Source organism: Tripterygium wilfordii, chromosome 7, assembly GCF_013401445.1.
Source record: "Tripterygium wilfordii isolate XIE 37 chromosome 7, ASM1340144v1, whole genome shotgun sequence".
NCBI lineage: Eukaryota > Viridiplantae > Streptophyta > Magnoliopsida > Celastrales > Celastraceae > Tripterygium > Tripterygium wilfordii.
In genome coordinates, this window is record NC_052238.1 from 2,839,519 (window position 1) to 2,860,933 (window position 21,415).

General features: G+C 37.6%; 3 protein-coding genes across 7 annotated transcripts; 1 reads left to right on the forward strand and 2 right to left on the reverse strand.

Moving 5' to 3' along the window:
• Nucleotides 1-1,530: 1,530 nt before the first annotated feature.
• LOC120001475 (serine/threonine-protein kinase Nek5-like) lies at nt 1,531-9,149 on the reverse strand. Of its 4 annotated transcripts, XM_038849823.1 has the most exons (14): nt 8,547-8,644; nt 8,327-8,393; nt 8,147-8,212; nt 8,013-8,059; nt 7,838-7,883; nt 7,647-7,727; nt 7,509-7,551; nt 7,352-7,401; nt 6,668-6,749; nt 6,302-6,351; nt 5,681-5,754; nt 4,094-4,145; nt 3,338-3,988; nt 1,531-3,262 (listed from the first exon to the last, which is right to left on the reverse strand). In XM_038849823.1, the coding sequence occupies exons 1-14, from the start codon at nt 8,642-8,644 to the stop codon at nt 1,754-1,756; spliced, it is 2,916 nt and encodes a 971-aa protein (XP_038705751.1). In that variant the 3' UTR covers nt 1,531-1,753. The 4 variants fall into 4 exon arrangements, with proteins under 4 accessions (XP_038705751.1, XP_038705752.1, XP_038705753.1 ...); XM_038849824.1 differs by lacking the exons at nt 5,681-5,754; nt 6,668-6,749 and having other exon boundaries at nt 8,547-9,149; XM_038849825.1 differs by lacking the exons at nt 8,327-8,393; nt 8,547-8,644 and having other exon boundaries at nt 7,992-8,059; nt 8,147-8,204.
• A 1,399-nt stretch (nt 9,150-10,548) lies between these two features.
• LOC120001887 (ABC transporter G family member 23) lies at nt 10,549-12,729 on the forward strand. The gene has a single exon (XM_038850396.1). It carries the CDS (start codon nt 10,589-10,591, stop codon nt 12,557-12,559), a length of 1,971 nt encoding a protein of 656 aa, XP_038706324.1. The 5' UTR covers nt 10,549-10,588; the 3' UTR covers nt 12,560-12,729.
• Nucleotides 12,730-17,345: 4,616 nt separating this feature from the next.
• LOC120001268 (histone deacetylase 8) lies at nt 17,346-20,506 on the reverse strand. 2 transcript variants are annotated; one of them, XM_038849510.1, is made up of 4 exons: nt 20,184-20,506; nt 18,814-19,394; nt 18,347-18,656; nt 17,346-17,704 (listed from the first exon to the last, which is right to left on the reverse strand). In XM_038849510.1, exons 1-3 carry the CDS (start codon nt 20,443-20,445, stop codon nt 18,354-18,356), a joined length of 1,146 nt encoding a protein of 381 aa, XP_038705438.1. In that variant the 5' UTR covers nt 20,446-20,506; the 3' UTR covers nt 17,346-17,704; nt 18,347-18,353. The 2 variants fall into 2 exon arrangements, with proteins under 2 accessions (XP_038705438.1, XP_038705437.1); XM_038849509.1 differs by having other exon boundaries at nt 17,346-17,714.
• Nucleotides 20,507-21,415: the final 909 nt, after the last annotated feature.

Genomic DNA, 21,415 nt, shown 5'->3' on the forward strand with positions numbered 1-21,415 from the left:
TAACTGATATTTTTTGACATATATATACTTAACCTGATTATCAACCGTCACCTCACATTGATATGGCCACTCAAGTGATTTAAAGTGGCGATGTTATTAATTTTCATGATATTAATAAAGTGTCATGACATTATAGATGATGGTGATTGGTGAAGCTTTTTTGCAGATTTTTTTTGTAATTATCAAATTATCAATTGAAGGAAATTCAGTTGACTATTAAGAAAGAAATTGAAGGAATTTTGGTTTGGAAAAAACAATAAATATTATTGTTTTATTTATTTGATTGATAGTGATAATTTGTTCGATGGAATCAATATTCAAATGACACCCACGAAAACACAAACTAAGCACAACCACAATAACATGCATTTTGCTTGCAATACCCTCCTCCGCAACCATGAGCCCGGCAAAAAGCAGTGCACCCGTCGGCTTCTTTACTTGTCAAACACTTACCGAACTCCGGGTGTCCATGGCAACAATTTCCATCAGTCGCCTCCCCACCATTCACTCGCACAACATCTTCAAAAAATCCATGAAAATACGTTACGTTACTCAAAACATTCAAACAAAATGATCACAATTGTCCAAGTTGTTATGATATATATATATATATAACTGACCTATAGATGCCACAAGGAGCATGAAAATGATGAATGAAGCAACTCGAATTCGGGCCATCTCTCTTAATACAATTGTGTATTATTATTCACACGCGCCTCGGCCACCAAGTCCCCGTCGTGGAGCACCCAAACATATAAAGGATCCTAGGTGATGTTGTAATTGAGGTTAGGGTTTTCAATCGAGAAACTAATGTCCTAGAGAATAGGTGGATGTTTTGGATAAAGTGATACCCAGTTTATGGAAAACTTGGGATTTTGGACTACATAATCTATTTCTCGTAAAAGCCACAGAATAAGAAAACTTAGAAAATGAATGAAGTGGATAAGGACAAGGACAACATCTGGATTTGGGGTCAATAAATGGTGTTGTTTTAGGGTCTGCCGTAGACGAGGACTCAGTGACGACCGCCATTGGTCTTTCTGTTTGGTTCGGGGGGAAAAAGAGAGGGCAAGAGAGCTAATTCAGACAATAAAATGGCAATACTGGTATCGGAGAATCTGTTTTAGGCATTATTGGAGTTCTAGGTTACGAATACTTCTCTACATGATAAAACTCTTGCTGGCACAAGTTACCTTGGATTTCAGTCTTCAGATGGTGATGTCTAAAGAGCCGGGAGACCGCTTGAAATCTAAGGTTAGAAGAATCGTGATGGGCTAATAACTTGATATTGGGCATAGGAACAGAAAGCCCAAAAATGTATATGGGCTATGGCCTATGAGTTTATTATCCGAAAGCCCAAATTTGCAGATGCAGAGATACTTTCGTACTTATGGACGTAGTCATATATGGGCTACGGCCTACGATACTCATCAGGCCCCAGAAAGCAGGCCTGTTATCTTCTTCGACGGATAAAATCAGCATACAAAAAACTCCGACCGAGAATCAATCAAGCCCTTACAACAGATCATATTTTGAAAGAGGGGATCAATGAGGTAGCACAGAAGGCTATATATATATTGTTCATATGTACAGCAACAAAATGCGTCGAAAGAATTACAAAAATGAGGCAGGAGGACTGGTCATTCTCCTCATCACTGTAAATGATATACTTACATGGTAAGTGTAACAAAAAATAAACCGTTACTGGAACCAATAAGAAAATCTAGCGGAAACTTACCAAAGATGTAAGACGTCATGAATTGCGTCCACCCTCTTCAATCATCATTCCCTTAAGACTCTTTGCTAACCAGATAGCTGTCTCCCTTGGGGAGACCTTGTATTTTCCAAAAGGCTTCAAAACAACTGAAAGTTCTTCCAATCTATTCTGCTGCAGGAGTTCTGCAGACAACTCTAGAAGCCCTTCAAGGGCCTCTGCCCTCTGCCTAAAAGACTTCACATCCAAAGTTTCTTTTGCTGGTTCTATCACGGGAGGGCTAGGTTTTGCTGTCTCATAGTTGTCAGCTTTTAAAACTACAGGAGTTGGTTCTTTCGTATCCATTTCTGGAACACCATAATGATCGGCCACACTTGATTTTAAATCCACATCAGAGCAACTTGAAGTCTTCAGAGTCACTGGAGTCGTCAAGTTTCTCATCTCCAGTTCGTCCCTCACTACATTCAATAACTTCCCAACATCCACATTTTGAACCCCCGTCTCAACTGTCTCCATTACCGGCTGCTCACTCCCAACACGAAAACTACTATGCCGTATAACATGTATGACATCATCATAAACTGGAGGATGATGGGCAGTATTAGGCCTTTCAATCGTAGGATTCTGCAAAATGGTACCTTTATTTTGCTGTACGTTCTTTTGGCCACATGATACGGGTGAGAAGATGGCAGGGGAAACTTCTGCAAAAGATGAGAGAAGTTCTCTTACAGTGAATTTGTCATCGCCACTGGATGAAGATGTAATATTTGATTGAATCAGTTGATCAGACCTGCTTTCTGGGGCATCAACAGGCCTTGCAGCATTCATATCTGCAGGCATTTCATCTCTAGAGATAAGTATTACCTCAGAACTTCTTACTGGGAGATCTGAAGCTGCACTTGAACTTGCTTGCCCATCACCGGCAGTGGTAGCATGAGGATCTAGGATAGCCTCAGTTGTCTCGACCAAGCAAGGAACAGATGTAGGATCACATACACGTGTTTGTCCAGAAATACGTTCAGTGGTCCCAGAATGTGCAAAGGGAGCAGGAGAGCAAATGGGTGGCTGTGATTCGAAACTTTCACCGCTTGTGAGAAAATCATGTTTTGGAAGTGTCTGCTCCATCATGTCAACAAATGGAGTTGCAACATCAGAATGCTCAAATGCTTGCATTGAGACCGACGATGAGACAGAATTGCTGCTGTCTGTTTGCATTCCTTTTGAAGAACAAATAGAAATCTTCTGAGACTCGAGTGTGACCTCCTTAGAAACACGTGCAACACAACCATCAGACACATGAAAAGAATCGTGTTTAGGCTCCCGGGTTCTTTCAGTGCAGCCTAACTTTGTGGGATTGCTCAAAGCATTTGGAGCGGCAACTCCCACTTCCCTCGTTCGTCCTGAAAAAGGTTTTCTAGCAAAATTGGATGGAGGTGTTCTTTGCCTTGGTTTTACAGATTGCTCATCTTCAAGAGGTTTTACAGGACCTGATGGAGGAAACCCCTCATGTCTGGGTTTTGTCTTCGGGGTGGAGTCAACTACCGGTAACTGGTAAAGATAAATTTTGAAAGATAAGTAACTGATACATTTTAAGAAAGTAGGGAAAATAGTGTATGACTATACCTGATGCTTCAACGAGTGTGAGCCCTGAATACGTTTCACACAATTACTCACAACCTTTGCTGGGACAAGAGGTGGTACGACAGCATTCAACTTCAAACCAGGGGCAGTGCCATTCGGTTTAAGAACCTTGGGAGATGGTTCAGTGTTATTTCTTTGTGAACATACACCTCCAGCCTTCATACGGTTGCCTCTCATTGGGGAACCATTTTCTCTACCTTTCCCCTCTTTTAGGGTGAGTAAAATGCTTTTGATAAGCTTTGGTTGCCTTGATTCAAAATTGGATCCTTGTCCATCATGAGAAGGTTTTGTCACGCCTTTTTCATCCATTTGGGCAGTGCAACGTTTGGAGGCAGTTCCTTTGCTCGAAAGAGAATGCTGCGAGTCATCTTCACCATCAACAGAAGCTAAATCTGTGTCAGTACCTTTATTTTCACTACTTGACATCATTGCATGGAGGTTTCTATCGGTTGAAAGCAAACTATCTTTATCACTACAAGAACTACTACTGTTCTGACTTTCCGCCAAATTTCTCCTAGAATTACGAGGATCAGATATAGGCTTTTCCGGGGAACAAGCAGCTGGAGGACTGAAGGATAGGCGGTATTGATCAACATAAGTTTGCAAATAAGGGTGCTTCAAAAGCTCGGATGCCTGAAAATAAGAAATCAAATTTTCGGAGGTCAGGCTCGATGAAAATTCTGATTTAGAAATTCAAACTCGACACAAGATATATATATATATTTCAGAGATGCTTACACTTGGCCGATGCTCAGGATTTTTTCTCAGCATACCTTTGATAAGCTTTTTTCTGCATTAGAGATATCAAAACAACAAAGTATCACAAACAGAATGAAGAAGTGTCCAAGGGAAACCCACACATTTAGCATGTAGTTCAAATCTCTCTCCCTTTCCCACACACAACAATACAAAGCCCACGCAAGTGGGATATATGTCTGTAACACCATTGGAACTCCCTAGTGCAACCCCATCAGAGCCCCCCTTAAATCATCAAAATGGAACCTCGAGTATAAACTGTTGTCTATTTCTTGCAGGGGATTGGAGAGATTAAGATAACTAAGTTGCAAGCTCCCCCATAAAATGAAAAACCAGGAACGACATGGCAGACAGCAAACAAATTTAATAGTACAACCGGAATGACGATTGATATATGCTGATATATGCATCATCAATTTCCTGGAGCTGAAGCAACTGAACTTTTAACCATAAATGAAATAAACATTAGTTGGATATCTTAGAAATAGGGTTGTTATGGGTACGGTTACCGTTACCAAACACGGAATACTGTTACCATACCGATTCTTTCGATAACTCAAAAAATATTACCATTACCGTTACCGTTACCGTTACCGTTACCGGAAGAGTCCGTATACCGATCGGTCGGTAATGGTAAGTCGATAATTGGTAAATTTACCAATTCTTAAAACCTATTTAAAAAGGAGAAGAAAAAAATGCATCAAGTAGCATTGTGCTTAATAGTCATTGTATGAGACTACAACACTTTCATCTTGCCTACAATATCAATAATAAAATTGATAGATTAATGAGAAGGATCATTGTGCTACATGTGAATCAGAGAAAAGACCTATCAATCGGAGAAAAAAAGAAAGGAGAATTCACATAACATTATTCCAACAATCTATAACGGAAAATATTTCATTTCCTTAATTTTTAATATTTTTAGTATCCGAAGTGTTTTAAACTCCACAGCAGGAAAGTTAGAAGAAACAAGATAAATAAAAGATAAAAGACCATAATGGAAAGGGAGAAGAAAAGCCAGTAATCAAAACCAACAAAGCATTTTATTATGTAACAAACATTGCTTTAAAGTTAATGAAATTGCTACGAGTGATATATAAATGATAACCCTAAAAATAATCAATGGTCTAGATTAAATTAAATCAATCTAATGGTCATAATTAAATAAAACTAAAAATAATATTAATATATATTTAATATATATATCGGTAATCGGGAAATTTACCCGTTTTGAACTTTGTTTACCGTTACCGTTACCGAAGTCATCGGTAAATTTACCGTACCGAACAATTGGTAACGGTATACCAGTCTTCTGCTATTTTTGGTAACCAATACGTCGGTAATGGTATACCAATGGATAATTTACCATACCGATAACAGCCTTACTTAGAAACTTTTTCACAATCTGTCGGTCATCAAGAAAGAATTTTTTTTAAAAAAAGAAATAGAAAAAACCTAGCTTTTTAGTGAAAAGAAGAAGGGTAGTAGTTAAAATTCGGCACAAATACGAAGCAGGTGCACAGACATTCACAGAAACCCAAATAGAGAACAACGATGGAGACTTACAAGGAGGGGGGATAGCAGGAAGGTAAAGGGCCAATAGAGGAACGATTTATCTTGCTTATCAGCCCTGCCATATCCTGAATTTAAAAATATTAAAAAATTGAATTAAACCAAAAGAAAGGAGCGAAATTCAGAAGATTAGTTATTGGAAAAGGCGCTCATTGATAGCTGTCACAAAATGCTTTAGATAACATCATGAGGCCAAAGAAGGTTGGTACTCTCAAGATCTACACTCAAGATTTACAGTTGAGCAGGAATTATGCACAACAGAAACTATGTTCCACATACCACAGTTCTGATGATTCTGCTCCACAACAAAGGTAGTCGAATGTTCGAGATTTGTCACATATACAAATTGATGTCATATAGAATGCCCCGACACTTTATTAGCACCAATAGAAAATGAATGCCAAGGCTCAAGCCTTCAAATAAGAAGTTTACATTGGTTCTAATAGAATTGGTTACTCAAATTACCAATGATGTAACTGCTATCTTTAATGTTACAGAAACCTTAATATGCATTACTTAAACAAATAGTTTGGACCGAGATGTAGAACTCTGATGGACTATTAGAGAATATCAAAATGGAATTTGAGAGAGCAAAAGAACCATTCTGAGACTTACAAAAGCTTTAAAAGCAGGACGATAAGCTGCCATCTCGTACATACAGCACCCTGGTCAACAATGAATATATTAGGCAATTTATATACTATCTTTCCATAATTTATTTTTTTTGAATGGAAAATTTTTATTAAGGCACCAAGGAGGTGCAACGCAGGAGAGCCCATAAAAAAATTAAAGCTTTCAATATCAATTTTTTTTTTTCAACTCCCGTGCACAAGGCTCTAGTAGTGGACGTGGGACGGGGTTGGGGATACGCAAGATTTACATAGACCTTGGCCCTAGATAATATGTAGACACGTTATTTCCAGGAATTGAACCTATGACCTCTAGGTTTCAATATCAAATACAAAATCCAAAATTACAAACCTAGCGACCATATATCAGATTTGAAACCATAAGGAATGTCTGTGAGCAGTTCAGGACACATATAGTTCGGAGTTCCAACCACCTGTGGAGAAAAGGTACAAAATGACTAAGTTTCATAATGAGCATGCAAATGGGCAGAACACACCTCATATTTTCCAATACGCCATCCTAACAAAAAAATAAGCTAGCTCATCAATATAGGTCTGCAATTTACCACGTATTTCTGTAATTTTAGGGCTTACTATTCTTCAATTCTACAACTCCAACGGTTTTTGAAAATCCTAAATCTAGCTGAGTTCACACTTATATTCTGTTAATGCTACGGCTTATGCAGTAGCTGTCTTATATTGAAAAATCAATTTGACAGTTGGAAAAACAATTCAAAAAGGATCTAACATGTAATCATTAGAATAACCTTACTTGAAATGACATATATGTATATATAATTTATGTTAGTTAGCACTTTCCAATTTTCAATTATAAAGAACACTTCTCAATTTTGAACTTCTTTTTTTGTTGGATAAAATATTTTGTTTGTAAGACTAAAAATTTGATTACATTTTCGCTTCTGCATTGAGTAGGAAAAAAAGTCAAGCCTTGTATACTGTATAAATTGTTTCAGCATACTGTAGTAATTTCACTTTGGTTAGGTAAAATTAATTAATTTCAATATACAGCAGATACCGAGGAAGCCAAGTCATCAGCTTTCAGAGTTTTAGCAAGTCCGAAATCCCCTAAATACAAACCAGACAAGAAAAAAATACAGCATCAGAATAATAACAAAAGAAGCTAATGAAGTACTTTTAAGGTTTTGAATTGATAACCACAAAGAGGGACTCACCAAGACGAACATCCTGATCTTTGGTAAGAAATATATTGGAACACTGAAATGAGAATGCTTCAGATATCAGTCTTTAAAATCTTTTAGTGAACTAATAGTCTAATACTCAAAAAACAATCTAAGAAGCTGTAGACATACTTTTAGGTCACGATGCAGAACAAAATTTGAATGCAAATATTCAACAGCCAATAGTAGTTGTGTAAACCACTTGCAAAGTTTCTAAGCAATGCCAAAAATAAACAACCATTAGTAAGTGACAGCCAAATCAAGATAAGAAAAGAAAAGGCAAATAAAATGGACAACAAAGATGAATGAGAGAATCCGAATACCTCCTCTGGAAAATACACTCCATTTGATTTCTTCATTAACTCAGCCCTGTCAAATCAGTTACAAACAAAGAACTAGCCAAGTAAGGGGAGATCCAACAAGAAACAATTATCATAGGTAATATGAATTCAAATGATATAAGTACACAGTACACACAAATGTTACTTCATAACTCACATGTCTCCGCCTTCACAGTATCCAGTGACAATGCAAACATAGCAGCCCTACATTTTACATAGGTGAGTTTAACTCCATACAATCATGGTAACCGAAAGGGATATATTACGAGAAAATAGGATTTGAGGCATCACCTTCTCAACCCATGCTTCCTTAAATTCGACAATATACGGATGTTGAATTCGAGCAATCAGAGCCATCTATAATTTCATCATAAAAGAACGCCCTAAATATGTAATTCAATATCTAACGAATTGGGGACTAGAAAAACAAATCAGAAAAAGACAGCGAAATCAGCATCTGTAACAGGATACCTCTTGATGAGCAGATCTCCTGCATCGTTCGGTTTGCCGAGCCAGCCTAATCTTCTTCAATACATACCTAAAAATTCGAAAAGAAAAATCACAATATTCTCCGCCCACGAACTTTTGCATACAAATAGACCGACATAACTTAACAAACATGTGACTATACTAATAGAAATGCAGATAAATCACAACCACTCGAACACGCACACACAGAGGGGAAGCATACTTTTTCTTCTCGGCTTTATGATGGACGAGAATGGCGGCACCAAAGGCGCCGCGACCGATCTGCTCCATCATTTCGTACTGATCCATTCGAGATTCCATAGTTCTCAATTCACTTCCGCAATAAACCAAATCTTCCAATTTTAAAAAATGATCTGATAATCGATCTTCACAACCGCGTTCACGCCATTTTGTTGCTGTAGTTCTGCAACAGCAAATGCTTCAATTCCCAAACCTCAAGGACGACTCCTCATAGATCCAACGCATTAATCAGATTCTACTTCAATATCTACTGTGCTTTGAACTCATTAACCAACAATGTAACCGAACTGAAAGCGAATTTCGGTGACCGAATCGTCTGACTTTTCGGAGTCAATAAAGAGAGAGTCAGCGAGAACTCCCCCGTTCTCGTCCGTTCATGGCGTATTTTCTGCTGCTTTTCCTTCGCTTTCTTTCAATATGCTTCTCACACTCACTGGGGTTGACACTGAGAAGCGGAACAAGAGAATTGGAAAAGAAAACAGTTTTTGCAAAATTCGTGGAGGCAGATTAATTCGGTAAACAAGGTTAATGGGCAATGTGGTTAGTAGGTTAAACGGAGCGTTAAACTAATCAAGTACAGGTAAGCGCGCACACTCTATCTATCCTTTATATTCCAAATCCTGTGCCAGCCTGTCACACTCCCATCGGTCCAGCTTTGTGGAAGGTGGGTCCAGTCTCACGTGCTGACGTGGCATTTGTTGGCATAATTAGCATGAGAGAAAACTGGGTGATTAGTAATAGTGGATTAGGTGAGGAGGAGAAAAAAAATGTCGCTTTCAGTGTTGCTGATACATTTTGCTTTGATTGTGTTTAAAGCCTAATTACGCTGCAATTTGTCGACATCATCATAAAACAAACCAACTAAATTTCATTTCAGAAAACAAGCCAACTAAAGGGCTTCAATCATTGGCAAATCACCTTATGTGAAAGTAGGGGTGAAAATGAAAAGAACAAGAAAAAGAAAGGTTAAGTGCATCCTCCTTATTATTTTATTAACTCTGGCCTGCTAGAATTATCCTCAATTTATTTTTTAAAATAGAAAGAAAATCTTAATGGAGCCTACCCGAATATATCAGTAACTCTCAGTGTGCAATTTCATGTAAAAAGCAGCATTGGTTTGATCCAATCCAATACTGTAGTTCCTCGACAATAACAAAAAGAAGAGTTGGGCCCTGAATTGAAAACTAGGAAAATCATTATATGCTAATATGAAATTACTCAAAATAATTGGGCGTTGGTAGTGTAACTGTGTATGTGTGCAGAAGGAATATTCTATCATCTATGCATCCACATGGCTTCTTCATATAGGTGTCAAATGGGCCTAAAACAATTAAACTCACAATCTCGCATTCAACATGAGACATAGTGGCCCAAACTAATTACAACGCACATATTTCTTGAGACTGCTTAAGGCCCAGAGTTGATCATGTGGATGTTGAGTGTTGACGCATTAATGCCGGCCCTTATAGTAAAACGTCAGGTTGACTGACTGGTAAATCCGTAAATGTAAATATCCTTTTTTTTAAAAAAAAATTGTTAATATCTATTTCACATATTTGAATTTTTGTTTAGAAACAGGCGACTAGGTGAGGAATCATTTATTAATAAATAAAATATAATTTACATTTTCTTTAATAAAGCAAATATATCATAATTTAACAATATTTTTGTGTACATATCCAAAACTTCATTAAGAAAGTTTTCTGCGTATTTTTTGCAGGAGGAAACTAAGGCAAATGACTAATAAATGAGGAAATACATTAATGGAGCCTCTAAGTTTTATTATCGAGGTGGCATGTATAGATTGGTTTATTTTTCATGAAACTTATGGTCAACAGTAAAACCATCCAGAAGCAATGTTATAGTATTAGTCAAAACTTCTCAGGTCACCAAACACTGCCAAACCCTTCACCAAAACTAAAGGAATCTTGTTCTTCATTCAATCAACTTGGTTTGGTCCAACTCCCCAACTTTTTTTTTGCCCCTTCAAAGCCTCTCTTCACCATGCCATTCCTGCAGAAAAATCTAAAACAAATGGCTTCCTGCATCGAAGATGATTCGATGATACTTTTCTCGACTTCCAATTCCCCTGAAGAATCCACCAGCGCTTCCTCTTCTTTTCACCTTTCACCGCTGCCAGCATTAGCACAACAACATTTCAAGACATCTTGCAAAGAAGTCACTGTAAGAAATCTCTCTTACTCTATAAATCCTGAAAGGTCACTCTGTTCTTCGTTCTGTTACTTGATGAAGCAAGAGCCTAAGCCTATTAACATACTCAAATCAGTCTCATTTGTTGCAAGAAGCTCAGAAATTCTTGCGATTGTCGGTCCGAGCGGCACTGGAAAGTCTACTCTGCTTCAAATAATATCCGGAAGGGTGAAAGATAAAGATTTTGATCAAAATTGTATCTCTATAAATGATCATCGAATAACAAGTCCTGCTCAGTTGCGGAAAACGTGTGGATTTGTTGCGCAAGAAGACGATTTGCTCCCTCTACTCACTGTGAAAGAAACGCTCATGTATAGTGCCAAATTCAGGCTAAAAGAAGCCAGTGCAAGGGAGAAAGAAGAGAGGGTTCATAGTTTGATGCATGAGCTTGGCCTTGTCCATGTTGCGGATAGTTTTGTCGGGGACGAAGAGCATAGAGGGATATCTGGTGGAGAAAGGAAAAGGGTATCAATTGGTGTTGACATGATTCATGACCCACCGATTCTACTTCTTGATGAGCCAACTTCAGGCCTAGACAGCACTTCAGCTTTACAAGTGATTGAGCTCCTCTCATCAATGGCCAGAGCAAAGCAGAGGACTCTGCTCCTATCTATACACCAACCAGGTTATAGGATTCTTCAATACATTCCCAACTTCTTGATCCTGGCTCGTGGTTCTGTTGCTTATTATGGTTCTCTTGACTCACTGGAGGAAACCATAATCAATCTGGGATTTCAAATTCCTATGCAGCTAAATGCTCTTGAATTCGCCATGGAAATCATCTCTCCTCTGGTAGAGTCAAATTCTAACCGTCGCCTCTCCAATGAAACATGTAACTTCTCAATCTGGTTAGAAGAAGAAATTGGCAGTGCTCAACAACATAGTCATAACAGAAGCACTGAAAATTCTCTGTTCCTTAATTTTTACGAAATCATGCATCTCTGCTCAAGGTTTTGGAAAGTTATCTACAGAACAAAGCAGTTGTTCCTGGCAAGGACAATGCAAGCAGTTGTTGGGGGATTCGGATTGGGGAGTGTTTATGTGAAGGTGAGGAATGATGAAGGAGGAGTCACAGAGCGATTGGGTCTGTTCGCATTCAGTCTAAGTTTTCTTCTTTCTTCCACAGTCGAAGCGCTACCAATATACCTTCAAGAACGACGAGTACTAATGAAGGAAGCATCAAGAGGAGCCTACAAAATATCCTCATACATAATTGCCAACACCATTGTCTTCCTTCCCTTCTTGTTCGCGGTCGCAGTCCTTTTCGCCGTTCCCGTCTACTGGATCGTAGGACTGAATCCTTCAATTCAAGCATTCTCATTCTTTGTCTTCACAGTTTGGCTCATTGTGTTGATGGCCAGTTCATTAGTACTCTTTCTCAGCGCAGTCTCTCCAGATTTCATATCAGGGAACACGCTCATATGCACTGTTCTTGGGGCATTCTTTCTCTTCTCAGGCTACTTCATTCCCAAAGAGAACATCCCAAAATATTGGATTTTTGTGTATTATGTGTCCTTATACAGGTATCCATTGGATTCGCTTCTGATAAATGAATATTGGAGTGTAAGAAGTAAGTGCTTTTCTTGGCAAGGTGAAGAAGAACTTTCAAAGTGTCTGGTAACAGGATATGATGTGTTGAAGAGCAGAGGACTAGACAAGGACACTAGGTGGATTAATGCAGGGATCATGCTTGGTTTCTTTGTGTTGTATCGTGTGATTTGTTGGATCATTCTTGCTCAAAGGGCTAAAAGAACTACCATATAAAAGATGTATTAGTGCTTTTCTTCAGTTATTTCCATGTTGGATGATTGTATGAATTTATATATTTCTTTATTTCTCTAGGCTTGGTGTTACATGATCACTTACTCTTGATTTGATTCACGAATTTGGATATGAGAAAGGAAAGATAATGCCAAGAACATCTATTTTCCTGACATCCTCATTCTTTGCCAATGTTTTAGATGACATTGTTATATTACTTTCTTGATATCACTAATTTTGGTTAGAGTAAAAACAACAATTATTTCACATTATGTGACATATTTAAATTTAAAAATGGTAAAAATTTTAAAAAATATTTTTGTTTTTTTATATTTATGTGATCAAATTTAATCAATGACAAATGAAAATGTAAACAATTACATATATAATTATTCTCAAAAAACTAGATTCCAAGAACTAAATCACACTTCAATAATTTTATGATTAGACACAATACACCTCAATATTTTTATGATTGGACAAAATATTTTTTAAAAAATATCACAGATAAATATATTTTTTCTGAAAAGACACAACACACATTAATATTTTTATGGTTAGACACAATATATCTTTTTTTAAATATCGCAGGGAATATATGTTTGTAGTCAGGGGTGGAGCCAATATTAGCCCACCCTAAATTTTTTAAAGAAAATAACTAGTATACTATGACATATCCATATCTAAGAATAAGTCCATTTAAATTTAACACAACATAAGCCCTAATTGGCCCAATCCTTTCCTCTAAACCAGCCCATACGAAGTAACAAATATACCGTATCTCGTAGAGAGAAGAAACCAGTTCTTCGCCTCTCCCCCAATTCTCCTAAACCTTATACGACAAAGAGTTGAATCGGAAGAACTTGCGGCATCTAATCTAGTAATCTCCATTTGAATTTCATGATCTCTATTTTCATTCAGGTAATTTGTTTCTATTGTTACATTCTTTTAATAAATTATAAATTTCTTTCATTCTGACTTCGTCGAATCTCTATTGTGTAGTTGAAGTCTTAGAGACGTGGTCTCTTGGAGTTGAAAATTAAATTGTAAGATTTCATCCTCATATTAATAAATGAATTTCTTTTGACTATTTTTTGTTGTCATATCAATATTAAGCGCTAAAAAAAATTTCGGGGGCAACGAACCCCTGTCAATTTCCCCCCCTTCTATTAATTTGTCACTCCATCACTAACCAAGCCCCCCTCAAATCATTTTCTAGATCCGCCCCTGTTTGTAGTTGGAATCGAATCTTGAACACAAGGATGTGTGACTCATATGATTGTCAATCGAACCAACTCTCGTTGGTTATTAGTCACAATATTTTGTTCTTAAAATAAGTGGAATTTTCTTTAAACTACTTTTTTATGTTTCTCGAATATATTAATTTCGAATCAATGCAAAAATTAATTTTTGTAGTAATATTTTTGAAGTAGAATTTTCGTCGTTGCCTTTGTTCTTGACAGCCACAGGGTGAGCAAGCAAAGAGAGGTGCTTTTGAAGATGCTAGTCTATTTCTACAATGAAAATTCCTGTCGAAAAATCAAGACAGTAATGGGTAGGAAAACCAAATTTCGTATTGAGTTTGTAATTTGCTCATTCTTTCTGGACAGGGTGTGGGTGAAAGGCATGCCAATTTGGACCAGGAGGAAACCTGAACTTTCTTACTTCCATGAACCTAATTGGCTGCTTTAGAGATGTTTCGTTGAGGTGGTGGCCTGTGTGCCATTTCATCTTTACTTTGCAATATTTGTCTTTACCTGGGTGAAGTCATTGCCACCAAATCTTATTGCAGTTAGTTCATCACAATTTATTTGCTGATAAAACAGTGATGATCATTGCATTTACAGCTATCCTGCTTTGATTATTGCTGTTGTTTGATTCGATTAATGGGCAGTGGAGGTGAGCACACTGAGCAGCCAGATTCGAAGGCTTGAAAGTCTTTCCTTTTTGCTGCAACAGCATCTTCCTACTTTTTGATACAAAGCAGAGGATATTGGAAGGAGACCAAATCAATCAGTCTCTCTTCAATCTTCATGATACAAATTAAACCCCGTTTAAGAACCCATCATAAATTTTTACAATTATGATTCCCAGCTGTTCATATTTTCTTACGATATACACACTCTGTCTCTCTCTGTATCTCCTCCTTGTCAACTTTCTGTCTCTCTCTCCAAACCTGCCTAGTAGCAGCTACTGGCAGTGAGGCTGTCACCTGTCTCATAAACATCATCATCATTACTTAATACAGACGGTTGAAACTTCTATCTTCCTCAGTAAGTGTAAAAGGAATCTCTGATTTGTGTCAGAATATCTATCTTATGTACTGATAGAAAACAGATGAGAGTCATACAGAACAGAATGACAGATACAGAGGGAGCCGAGAAAGGGTTAGTATTGTCAATATTCCACATCAAAAGAACCAAAAGGAAGAATAACGGAGCCTATGATGGTATCTAGCAATACGACGTCATTTTGTTGGTATAAATAAACGAAAATGAGAAATTCAAGCTCAGATGAGGGAATTAAAATGAATGTACAGGTTGACAAGGCAGTGGCTGTCCACTCAAGACGTCGCCGTAGTAAACATCCCTTTATTATTATTATTATCCACACAGATAGATACATAATAAAAAGTCCTTAAATCATTTCTCAAGAAAATGGCTGCACAGGCAATCATGTGCATGAGCTCCAACTGCCTCTATAAATTGGAAGCCTTCTTGCACTAATTTTGCTCATCACTGTCGTCTCCTTCTAAATTTACTTGCTTAAGATGGCTTTCAAAACCAAGTTTTCCTTCGTCGTATTATTCTCCATGGTTGCCTTGTCCTTCATGGTCATGAAAGATACTTATGGTTTGTGCAACCTCGATCTGTTTTGCTAAATTACTTGTTATATTTGATGGTTTTGCGAGTTAATTTTGCCTCTGTTCGTATTTTTAGGCTGTAATGTTGTGTCTGGGTGCTTCTATGCTCGAAGAGCTCCCATGAAAATTGAAAGCAGAAAGGTTTATTTTGCATATAATTAATTTTTTGGGTTATCTGAACCGCCACAACAACTTACTCTCGTCTCTTTCATGCATGCAGTTGCTAGCCGGCTTCAAGATACCAGTGAATGGATTGAATAGCACTAAGAATAGTGATCAGGATCTGTTGAATAGGGAGTTGAGGATGGTGCCCACTGGTCCAGACCCATTGCACCACAATGGTAGCAGCCCCAAGAAACCTCGAACTACTCCATGAAATATATATCTACTCCATCTACTAAAAAAGCTTTCTTTTACAATGTTTTAGTTTGATGAAACACTAACCTAGCCAGCTAGCCAGCTTGTTCCATCTCTCCTTAATTGAAGATATGGTTTTAAGTCTTTTGTTCTGTTTGGGAGGCTAGCCAAGAACCTAAGATGTGTTCTATTTTTGTACGGTTTGTGATATAGAAATGCAGATATATAATATATGTTTTCATATATATACAATCAGGCTTATCGCAATTGCTTACTATCAGAAGCTGCATTATTGGACCTTTTTGAGCAAGTACAACCAGCCTGAACTAACTTTGTATCGTATCATGATTCATGATACGCTTGCCAACGTCATTGTGAAGCAGGGAAGTGATACTACTACTGTGTATAAAGGACGAAACAATGTCAGAGTCAGGGGATGTCTATTTGTGGGTCACGGTCTACTTGAGGATTGGAATAGAATCAACTCATTACACCAAAAGAGATATATGTCCAGTCAAGAGATTCAATAAATTAACCTTGAGCTGCCATGCCATATGAGTATATAACATCAGTGGTCATATACATATTATCCTTTGTAACACTATCAGTAGTAAGTATAACCACATAATTTCAAGTCAAATGGTAGAAGCTCAACTGTTGCATAATTATTCAGAGTCTCAATATGAGATTAATCGCTAGATATAAATTCATGAATGTTGTAACCAACCTCAATTGAACTTAATCCAAGCTGCTTCTGTATACCAATGGCCTTCATCGTCATCCTAACGTCGCTTGCTTTATCCCACCTACCAACTGTTGCATAGGAATTTGAGAGGAGCACATAGCAAGGTCCAACTCAACTAGATACTTCGAGCCCGTTTGGTAAAGTTTTTTTACAAACATTTATACTATTTGCTAGTATAAATGTTAGCACCTATCCAAACAACATTTTTCGTACACAAAGTCCGAGACAATATCTCGAGCATTTTAAAGCCTTTTCAAAATGCTCCTATTTTGAACAATTTTTTCAGCATTTTGTGTTATATTCCCATTCTGTCCTCAATATTTATTGTTATCCCCATTTTACCCATTATCACATGTCTCTCATAGAAATCGCAAATTCTTTTAGCGTTGCCTTTTCTTCTACCAGCGCCATACCTATGCGAGTCCAATCTCCAGCGAACCTTCATGAGTCCGCCTATGCAGCGCCATCTTCACCAGCGGAGGCCTCCTGCTTGTCATCATCTTCTACATAAAATAAACCCATCCGAAGAGTGGACTTGAGCTTAAACCTCACTTGGTCATTGATTTGAACATAAGCCCTAACCCTGATCGTCTTCCGCTTGGTTTTAAACCAAATCATGATCTTAAACAGGGTTGCAAACAAAGGGGTGGCTTCCCACTGTGAAACCACTTTTCATCGTCCTCATAATATTTTTTGTTTTTTTATTTATTCAAAATTTTGAAAATATCAAAACTGTTAATTTTAATCATTTATACTTATTTTATAAATTATTTATTATTTATTTTACTATTTATTTGTATTTGTTACAATTAAAATGCATAATATCCCTACACATAATTTGTCACATAATATTACACAACATGTATGTTACCATCAAATGTTGAACCAAACACTAATAAGCATTAAGACAATACATCTGCTACTAAAATTGTACAGCATTTCTTCTACCACCGTTTCTACTAGTATATCTGCTACTTTCAATATGTTTTACCAAACTGGGCCTTCGTCAACCTTTCAGCGAGCCCAACATTCCTACAATTACTACAAGCAGCTAATCACAACCTCATTTGGCTTCATGGGCATGCCTTCTATCCCACTGAATGCATCTTCTAAACTCCCAGCGCGAGTGCGCGACTTTGAAGATCCACCATGCACCCCGTAATGCTCAATCCTAGACGAGATTCTGTGAAGTACTATTTTCATCATATCAAAGAAAAATGTGTTTCCAGTCAGATGCATGTACTCGGGCATGTGTCGTTTTGCATTAAAAGCGTGTGATGAGCTCTGAAAACTCAGAGATTGCCTTTTGTGTATCATTTATAGGGGCTGATGGATTAAAATTTACAATAGGCATGCTATTTATCATCGTTTCTAAACATAACTAGTGGAACTGCAAGCTTCTTGCCCAACGAAAAATCAGAAAAAGCTCAACAAGTCATAATATAGTTCTTGTCTATCTAACGAAATCATCTCAATAAGGCATTCATACAAGCATATAATGCCGTAAATAGAATGTGTTTGTTCGTCAGCAACTGTTAGACTGTTAGAAAATAGAGGTATGAGGCTTTCGAGTATCATTTGAAACACAATGGCCCAGTTACTGCTAAATAGAATGTGTTTGCTGGAAAACAGACATAGCATAGCCATTAATTAGTTCAGCTTAAACTTCATATCCAAGTACTACCACCAAAAAAGAGAAAATAAACTCTAAAAGAACCCTTCAACTGACGCAATAATCTTTCTATGATCACAGTAAGCTATTTCATTAATTCTATTAACATTAAGAATACATAGAGAAACTCAAAATGAACATCAAAGCAAATACCTGTGAGTTAAGCTTCTTTCAGAAATGGAACAGTGTCCTTTTGATACCTCTTGATGGATTCAATAACTTCCACCGCAAAGGCCTCATCCTCTGGGTAATAGGCAATGGGGTCAGATAACATAGGAAGTGGAAGGTTGAGTACGCCTTCCAGAGTTGCATGAAGACAATATGCTGAGTATGTAATATGGTATCCGCCTTCTTGAACAATGAGAAGGCGGCCCCCACTGTGCCTATTTGCCAGACCACGTACCACCCGCCCAATGTTTCTATAACCATCCATTGTCAAGCATTGTCTTCCATTTGGATCAAACTAAAGCACGAGAAAGTTTAAATCAGCAACTCACATTAGTCATAGCACACATCAGAATCCCAGTTTTTTATGTTTATATAAGCAAATAATCCTCATATCACCTCATTCTCATCCAATGAAAATCTCCAATATCATGAAGTTATAAAAATAAACTTACCGCACTGGAATCTTGGCCAACAACCAAAACTATCATATGAGGTTCGAACTTTTGAACAGCTGGGACAACCAGCTCGGCCATGGCATATGCATAACATTTGTCACCAGATCCATTAGGCAGAGGTATATTTAAATTATAGCCAAGCCCCTCATTTTCACCGAGCTCATCAATAGATCCACTTTGTGGATGGGATGGACCCCAAGAACCATGATTCATGTGAAGGGAGATGGTAAGAACTTTGTTGGAATGATAGAACCCTTCAGCAGTCCCATTTCCATAATGAACATCAATGTCAATAATCACTGCTTTTTGGCACCCAGAATCTAAAGCTAACTGAACAGCTAGTCCTGCATTGTTAAGGAAGCAGTATCCATCCGCTTGAGTAGGTTGAGCATGGTGACCAGGAGGCCTGACCAATGCATAGGCGATCTTTCCATCTCCATCAAGTATATGCTTCATTGCAGATAGTGTGGTACCGGCGGCAAGAAGCGCAGCAACCAATGAGCCAGGATTCAAGAAAGTTCCTAAACAAACCTTTTTACCCCCTTCCTTATCTGCTTCCATTAGTTCATTTATGTATTCTGGAGATGGGGAAATTTGAAATGATATCAGAAATTCAGAATAACGTAACACTTCCAAATACAATTAATGTCTTTCTCAGTTTAATTCTGCTTGACTGCTGAGAAATTGATATCAGAATGCTAGTAGTTGCTACGACTCCAACCAAATATATTTGTCCAAATTCCCGGTATTCTACCATCAATTCTCAGCAACCAACAGAACAGCAAGGCTTCAATTATATCATCCTAATCCGGGTAAATTCCAATTTTGACAGCATTCAAGGGCAATTTCTACAGTGGATTTGCCATTCTCCGTGTTCAATTAATTTTTAATGCTGAGTGTACAACTCAAACTAGAAACCCTAACCAGTAAATCAAATGACGGTTTGAAATTCTATCTCCAACCCGCGATTACATGTCTCCAATCATATCATCCCCAATCAAACCCTAATTTCAGGTGTATGAGCTAAATACTGATAGGAATCTGAATAAGTGTAGTTACTTAGTACTATAATTAGTAATTACACGTATTTCTCTGTTATTGGCCAATTAGACTTAAGTCGGTTAATCAGGTGGTTAAATAGGATTTGGGCAGCCATTTTGTACTCAGCTTGATATTGATACGAAAATGAAGTCTCTGCCTTATTTGTTGTTTTCTGTAATTTTTCTTATTTGTTCCACCACCTCCATTGTTAGGTTAAGGTTTGAAAGGGGTTCATATCACATACTGCCATTGTTAGGTTAAGGTTTGAAAGGGGTTCATATCACATACTGTGTCAATGAACTGAGTAGATAGAAAAATAGTAGTACCTGGTGTATGGAAGGAGTGAAGTTCAGATATAAGAGCAAGTCTGCCGCTATGCCATGAGATGTGGGAAGAGAGGGGGCCTCGTCTGAGGATGGATACCATGTTCCTGATTCTATCCGAGTTCTCAGGGTGCTTTTCTAGCACATCGAGAAATCCGGGGTCGTGTCCAGTGTCAAACACTCCGGAGCCCGCGTCGTGATTGAGCATCCCCTCGTGCCAGAATACACTGATGCCGTCATCCGAGAGAGCTGGAGGAGAAGCCATGGACAATTTGACAAATGCAATTCGTTAAATCGTCAGGAACCCTTGTGGAATTGTTGATCAGTGAAATGCAAAATGGGCCGTTAAATACAAAGTTCAGCAATATTCCTTAATAGGTTGCCAAATTATCCAAAGGATTCTACTTGGGCCTGATGGGCTACTTCAAACGGGGTTTAGGTTCAAATGTTCAACAGTCAAAGGCAGTGGCCCATTTTAGAATTCAGAAAACAATTTTGGGCCCTTTTCTTTTATCACGATGAACTATTGGTCAAAGCGTCAAAAGTATTTTATTACTGCCTAAAAGGCTAAAATAAAAAAGTGCGGAGCCTTTTCGGCTTTTCCTGGCGAGTTCAAAATTTCAACATACTCGCGCGTATTTAACTTCATGAATTACTACAAATTTGCCATGCAGACACATCAAATGTTTTTTGAAACAGAAGTGATATGGATCTCAGTAAAAAATATCTCAGTTATTTCAGTAGTGGACGTGTCACTCTCTGGTTCAATTATCAGGTTTTGTGGGCCCTTACATTTACATCAATCAAGGGACAATATCCACTAATGGGATGACTGAGATGTTTTTTACTGGGATCCCTAACATTTTTATTTTTGGTAATGGAGAAGGACAACATATAATCTTGTCATTTAGATATTCGATATGAACCTAAATTAGAGCAGTTAGGATGGCATGCACAAAATTTTATTACCAGACGATGGGATATGTTGGGTCCAGCACGTGATCACAAGGGTATTGCTCTCAATGAGAATCAAACTCAAAACCTCCCGAGTCCATACGGTTTAGTCCCAAAGAACAGACACATCAATTTATATACTAAAGATAGTAAAATGTTGTAATTGACTGTCAATATTATCATGAAAATTTAGTATAATAAAATGTTGTAATTGACGGTCAATAGTATCATCAAATTTTAGCATCATAAAATGTTGTAATTGACGGTCAATATTATCATCA